This window comes from Liolophura sinensis, chromosome 6 (assembly GCF_032854445.1).
Source record: "Liolophura sinensis isolate JHLJ2023 chromosome 6, CUHK_Ljap_v2, whole genome shotgun sequence".
NCBI lineage: Eukaryota > Metazoa > Mollusca > Polyplacophora > Chitonida > Chitonidae > Liolophura > Liolophura sinensis.
The window spans coordinates 78,267,117-78,274,888 of record NC_088300.1 but is presented as its reverse complement, the minus strand read 5'-3'; the positions used below and the strand labels follow the sequence as shown (position 1 = coordinate 78,274,888).

Genomic DNA, 7,772 nt, shown 5'->3' with positions numbered 1-7,772 from the left:
TACAGCAGTAATTAACGAGTCAAAAGTTTTGTTTCGCCAGGTTGCCAAGATATGGTGTCAGCTAAGTAGCACAGTAACTACTGATATACTTAGTACTCAGCATATAAGATATTTGCGTACACTGTTACGGTGCAGGATTCTAGATCTAGATCTGTGGAAACTAGGACGCTTTCGACCGATTTACTCTGAGCTCACAAGGGGTGTTACACCATAGGCCACTGACATCTACAGTAGCATGATAGAACACGTGCAGTTTTGGGTACTCGGATTACGGTGTGCTATTCAAATCACAACTAAATGAATTTCGCTAAAAAGTCGATCTGTGAATATAGTTAAAAGGGAAGAAAGCATGAAAATGATGTAAATTTCAGATTTAATGGTGTGAAAAGTTATTCGTAAATATGGTATTAAATGTTTTTTTTGGGGGGGGGGTGGATTTTTCTTTACGGAGAAAATGTACACATTGGTTTTTTGCATAATAATGTTCCATATCATTGTATGATGCCATGCCTAATAAATTTCTTTGAATGTAAATTTGTTGCTTATATCCAAACACATGCGTTAAAATTGAATTATGATTATGTTTAGGAATACATTATAAGAATGAGTATGATTAAAATACTGGCTTAAAACATTTGCCTGAACGAAAGTCCAAATCCAAGCCCAACTATATTTATTGAACATGAGTCACACTCTTATTTAGGACATCATTATGCAAAGACGATATATACCAAGATTTGGTCCCAAAGCGTAACCATACAAAAATTATTTCCAAATGTCCTTTTATCCGTAAAGAAAAATCGGAAAAAATATTGATGATCATATTTACAAATAACTTGTCATATTCTTTCGTCTGAAGTTTACTTCAATTTTAAATGGCTGTATACACTCCTGGTACCGGTAGATACAGTTGTGACTGTGTCTCATCAGATTTTACTTACCATCCATGTAAACATGTCATGACTGGAATTACACAGAACCGAGAAACATAAACATAAAAGCTAACAATCAAATTTTGTTTGCGGCGTTGGAAAACTTGGCAAAGAAATGGTCAAAACGGGGAGCCCTTGACAATTAGCTGTCACGGTTTATGCAATGCGCCATATAAATATACAAAGGCTCATGCAAGAGCCAACGTTCTAAAGGACCCTGTTGCGCAGACAGTAGTTGAGGTAAACAAAGCCTTCTTCAGTTTCACTGTACACAGTATCATGAAATATTTCGTTGTTTATCGAGTTGCTTGAATATCTCAGTAATAGCATTTATGTGATATTCGGAGAAATCATATATATCAACAGTGTACAGGTATTACGATGGGTACAAATTGCGCCCCTCCCATTCTTTTGACTGACCTATTCTTGTTCTCGTATGAATACGCAGAAATTATTAAATTTCGAATCATCATCAAATTCGAATCATCATCAAATTCGAATATATATATATATATATATATATATATATATATATATATATATATATATATATATATATATATATATATATATATAGTAGTATGCGTTATAGAGAAGCGCGATGTAAACATTGTTTTGTCCAAATGAGGACATATGTTGTTATAAGATAAGCAATATTCGGTCTGCAATTTATGCTGATAATTGGAAATAAAACACTGTACCAGCCTTAATTGTAGCCGAAATGCACTAAAATTAGACCCTGCATAAGGATGGTGAACAGACAATAGATTCCTTCCCTTTCAAGGAAAGAGAACCCAGTATTTGATACAAACCTGACATTCTGACAGAAGCGTATCATCTAAGGAATTTTGAGAGATTTTGAGAGTGCTCTTGTGTTTTGGCCTAATCCACAAGGAAAACACGACACACTCTCAGCTACTGTTTAATTTTACTTCCAGGCAGTTTCTTTTTCATTGAAAAGGCAACAACACAGGTCATGCTGACGTTCTCACCAAAGATATTTTCATATATACTGCACTTGATTTTAAAACGTACTTTTAAATTAAGATTTAATTAACTGTGAGCATCTTACGCCATCTCCGCACTAAAAATGTAAATGAAATGTGCCTGTATCATCTTTCAAGTCCATAATCTAGGTGGTGTATGGTATTTTCCATTCACACTTGATTTCACAGTGTAATCAGCAGAAAGTTCCGTTCTGTCACCGTCGACTTTTGTTACTTAAATTATTCACCTATACGCCCTTGATGGTTTTAATGGTATTGATTCATTTATCGACTTACTTATTTGTTTGCTCAGTTATATTCTTAATTGTTAACTTTCTTGTTGATGAGAAATGTTTCACTGAAGCATAAGAAAGTAGAGATCGGCTTATTTTTCCAGGCTATATAAGTTCAGAACGAAATATGAGGGTAGCGGCAATATGGCCAGCGAATATGAGGGTGACAAAGTCAGGTACAACATGTTATGAAAGACGGCCATACGACAGTGATGCACACGTATCATATCTGACGTAACTCCATACACCACACCTGTGTGCAGTGCATATGACTTGCAGATCACTTCAGCGAAAAGTCCCTGTATACAAAGCCCTTAGAGAGCCTCCTTTTAGTTATCTGATAGGGGATAGTATGTTTCTGGACTTAGCGCAAACCTTGCGGTACCCCTGTCACGTGTTTAATCTGTCAACATGTCATCTTAGCTGTTAGTAACCATAGCGTATGGCCCACGACTTCAGTTGTAATCACAGGACCGCTAAACCTCTTTACTTGCTGGGACAACCCTGAATCGTTACCATATCAAAAGGGCAAACCGAGGAGGTGAGGTTTGCAGCTCCAGAAGGCCGCCCCCTGAAATATACACCTCCATTCACCGTGGACCTTTTTCACCTGTTAATTAGGTTTCTGCGACGTAGTTTGCCATCAGAATGAACAGATACAACTGACGGAGTAGGCTGACTTGTCAGATGGGAAAAATCTCTCACCCTCTCATGACAGTGTTTTCTGTGGTCATACTGACCCATATCTGACCGCGTCGCACTGTTTCCCGGGGGTCACGGGAAGCCAGAGTGGGGGACTATATATATATCAGCGATTACGTAACTGGCTAACGGCCGTATGGACGTCTGTTTTGCACTGCCTGCGGTCTTTACGCTCGTCAGTCTGGACAGAAGAGTGTCACTGACCATGTCATGTTTTCTTGTTTTAGCTTAACAGTTAAAGGTATATAAGCAAAAGGGATCGAGCTGTCACAGGGTCAGGTCTCGCTTTGTATTGGCTAGCTAGACTGAAACAAAAAACTCACGGTGTTGGAGTGACTGGCAGGCCACGTAAACACAAGTACCTGTGTAAACAAATGGTGATACGGTGTCCCTGCCAGATACTGCCGGATAGTTTACACCTGGCAGGCTACCTGTTGAATTTAGCTGGGCGGCTGACCCCAGGCTTGTTGCGTGGAGAACACGGCTTGAGACAGTCATGGTGACTATACTGAGGCCAGTCAAGCTTACTACGCGGTTGGGTAACATGTTTCACCCCCATGCTAAGGACAAAGGTAAGTCAGATCTCCTGTCAAGAAACAGACTTTACTTGGTGGCTGTTCTCGCTAGCTGCGCTAATCCAAGCCCTCGGAAAGTGTCCAGTCATTGCCATACTACATTAGTGTACTGAGCCGTTATCTTACTAGTCACATGCATGGCCAGCTCTCAACTGTCGTAGCCCGCCCTAACATGTATTCACCACCTGTACAACTGAAAACATTACTCTGTATAGCTTAAATATCAACAGGAATTAGTTTTTGTCTTGGATATGCGTTCTGTAGTACGAAATCCCGATAGCCATTGATCGCTGAGTACAACAGAGATAAAAACTATCAGTATTAGGCATCGACTAGATAAAAAGCGGAATTCATATTTAATACACAACGGTTTTTTATTATGATTTTTAAAAGATATTTTAACATCGTTTTGCCTTTAGTCTTTCGCACTGAATACAATTGGTGTGACATAAATGATAGGTACAATATGGGAAGCAGCCCACGCCATAGCGTGTGATGCACGAGTCAGTGTGTATATGTATATAACAGCTGGCCTATACACACGACGTCAGCTGGTCAGTCACTTTATTACCTGCAATCAATAACCCCAAATGTAATGTGCTATATAAAGACCTAAGGCTCACGCACTTGCTCCATACATGTGGTTGGTGCCTGCACTAATCAGGCCTACCCTATATACTGGTGAGCACAATATTAGTACATGTAATGTACCTGGGATAAGAGATAATCTGGTGGGAAAATCGTGCTCGCGTTGAAAGGCGGACGACACTGGAGTATGGGACAATGAATGGATGGAACGCGCGCGAATTATACTGAGGCCAAAGGATCAAGGTCACTGAAACGCATGTCCTAAAAACGTTGTCAACAAGTTAAAATTTCCTGTGTTATCTAGCATTTCACTGAGATAGTGTACGTATCACAGATCTGGAGAATTTGTTTCATGCTTTTCAATGTTGAGGTTAAAGGTCAAGGTCACGTAAAGGTCCCTCATGTGCGGTGGTGGTGGTGGTAGTTTGTTTAATGGTGTTTCCATTCTAATGAATGATGCACGCCACGATCAGTGCTGAAACCAAGTAGTGTTCACATTAATGCATTATAACATAGAGATGAGAATGTACTGTACTCTAACTTTTCTCCTAGCACATGGAAGCAGGGACCTTACTGTAGCTTCGAAGACTCTACCAGACTTCTTGCAGGCCTTAAAACATTGTCTGAGTGGGGTCTGTAAAGCCAGCACAGGGTAGTTCCACATGAAAGCGATGTCTCTGGAGAATATGTTGTGGGCATCAGAACAACCTAAGCTCAGTTGTTTCCTCAACCTGGCAATGATCACAAACACCCGTATCATGTAAATGAAATCTGTTTAAATAAAAATTCGTTTGAATGTGCTCTGTCCTCAATCTGTTGCATAGGATTTCTGCTCGCCTGGAAGAAAGACTAACAAGATGAGAATCAGAAACACTGTTATTAAAATTATAAAAATATCTCCCTTCAGTGGAGGTGTCCTGGTCTTCCTGCCAAATTGAAATAAAATTCCGCTTAAATATATACATTGCTTCCGAAACAGACACAGATACATGTTGAGCAATGTGTAAATGAGACAGCGTTGTTTCGCTAGTTTGTCCGCCGATTCATTACCCGCAATACTAGAATGGCCGGGGACCCACTCAAAACAGATTTCCTCACCTTGGTCGAATAAACAGGTACATAAATGTAGTATATCAAAAATGATTGGAGAGCCTATCATGGGCGTAAAATTCTGTAAAGCAAGTATCACACTTAGAGAATCCGTGAAGATAACGGCTCTTGCTGGCTTAAAATCTTGTAAAAAATGCAGTGCGCAAAGAATCCCAGTCAATTCAGGAGTTAATGCCGATACTGCATCCGTAAGTCTAAACGCCTTACTATGGTGAATTTCTGGGACACAAAAAGCACAGCCGGTTTTGTCAGTATCCGGGCACTTTGACGCATCTGTAAAAACCTGTAGATAGTGGCTTCAAGTTCTGGCAATATAGTCCCTAGAGAAAAGGGAGACAAACTCTAAGTTATCTGGCTTTTTCACTTCTCTGTGTAACGCTTGTGAAATATTCGGTAGACGTAACTTCAGGAGGAAACGCAGGAATAAAATTGTACCAGATTTGAATGCCGGCGATCTGCATTGTGTCGTACATACATTTCGCTCGTACACTAAAGGGCTCTCTTTTTCTGCTCATACCTTCAAACAAAATATCAAAATAGGATGGTCTGAAAATGTCAGTTGGTGAGTTCCCATGTGAAGCCATCCAAATTGCAGTGATCGAATCTGTCTTCGAACAAAAAGAGGCCATCCATCACATATATGTTGAAATATGTTTAAGGGAGTTGTTTTCAGCGTACCTGTTGCAATACAGAGCGCTGAACATTGAATACTGTCAAGCTTAGCTTTAAATGAAGCACAGACAGAATCGTAGGCTTCACATCCATAATCTAACCGTGGACAATAGACAATATAACTGTCAGCGCCCCAACATTTCCCAGATACAGCTCTCATCAGATTGAGAGCTTTCTTACATTTTGCTACAATGGAATTTACATGAGCATCCCAAGTAAGTTTAGAGTCAAACAAAACACCCAAATAGCGAAATTATTGTACAATCTTAACCTCACTATCATTCAGATACACCGACATGGAAGGTAGTCACCTCCTGTTTGTGAAAATTACGGCTTCTGTCTTAGCTGTTGAAAACTTGAACCCCTATGCTTTACTCCAGGCAGAGATAGCATCCAAACCTTCTTGTATGTACTTTCTAGCAAGCAGAATATTCCTTGGACCATACGGCTTTATGGCCTGCAAATAGCCAATGGCTTAAATTAGGATTCAACACTTCAGGGAGGTCATTTATGGCGATGTTAAAGAGAGTCGGCGCTATTACGCTTCCCTGGGGCAGGCCGATTTCAACAAGAACAGAACGGGAACAGGTTTTGTCAATACGTACCTGAATTAGCCGGTCAGACCCAACCAAAGAAGTTACCACCAATACCAAGGTCTCTCATCTTCATCCAAGATGTTTCCATAGCATATCATAAGCTCTCTGGATGTCCAAGAAAACTGCAAAGATGGACTCTTTATTGGCCAAGGATCTAAGAATAGTTGACTCAAGTGTTACAATATGATCAGTGGTGCTTCTGTTAGCTCGAAATTCGCTTTGGGTGGGCGAATAAATGTTGTTTTTAGTCAGAAACCAAACCAACCTGGAATTCGCCATAGTCTCCATGACTTTACAAAGACAAGACGTTAGTGCAATTGGTCGGTATGACGATGGAAGCGATGCGTTTTTTTTTTCAGGTTTGGCAATTGGAACTACTGTTGACCTCTTCCATGCTAAGGGGAGATACTTTTTATTCCACACAGAATTGTACAGAACTAACAAAACGTTCAAACATTTATCTGGCAAGTTCATAATCACTGAGTAACTTATATTGTCTTCTCCGGGAGAAGAGTCCTTCTTAGCTGAAAGAACTTGTCTTAACTCAGGGAGTGGAAACTCTTCATTTATTGCCAAATCATCGAATAATACATTCTCAAAAGAATTGGAGTTTTCCATGCTTTCCTTGTGTTCCAGAAATTCCGGATCGTAGTTATCTGAACTTGATACATATGCAACGTTATCTGCTAAAACATTGCATTTTTCGTTGTCTGTAACGGAGCCTGTCGTATCTGTATTCATTATAGGAATAGTTGAGTGCTTACGATTTCCGCTGACTGCTTTCATCTGGGACCACACGCTCTTAAGAGGAGTGCGATTGGTGAGATTTGAGCAATATTTACGCCAATGGGCTTTCTGTATTTGCTTAATAACACGCTGTGTAACAGCCTTGCAACGTTTATATTCAATGATATCTTCACAGAGACGCGTACGACATGCCCTATTCTTTGTCCGTTTTCTGTCCCTTAAAGCTGCATTCCTCGCTCCACCATGGGACTGGTGTCTTTCCTAGATTAGGCTTCGACTGAGGAATAGATTTCTCAGCTGCAAAGTTGATGGCATCAACAACGTTTGAATTAAAAGTATCAATATTATTGTCAAAAGTAGTTTCAGAAAAGCTCATCTCACATTCCTTACGATATATGTACCAGTCTGCCTCCTTCAGTTTCCATTTAGGTAGGCCTACTCCAGAGTTGCAATGCGGTAACAAACCAGAGTTAATCACTATCGGATAATGATCGCTCTCGCAAAGGGAGACATTGTCAACGTTCCAAGTGAAGGCAGAAGATTTACAATGTTCACAAAACGTTCATCACAC

General features: G+C 40.0%; 1 protein-coding gene across 1 annotated transcript in view; it reads left to right on the top strand.

Annotated features, from left to right (window-relative positions):
* Positions 1 to 2,730: 2,730 nt before the first annotated feature.
* LOC135466436 (serine/threonine-protein phosphatase 2A 55 kDa regulatory subunit B alpha isoform-like) overlaps positions 2,731 to 7,772 on the top strand; it is a 29,797-nt gene continuing 24,755 nt past the window's right edge. The window contains exon 1 of the mRNA XM_064743906.1: positions 2,731 to 3,485. Coding sequence (XP_064599976.1) covers positions 3,410 to 3,485 — 76 coding nt within the window. The 5' untranslated portion in view covers positions 2,731 to 3,409. The remainder of the gene's footprint in view (positions 3,486 to 7,772) is intronic.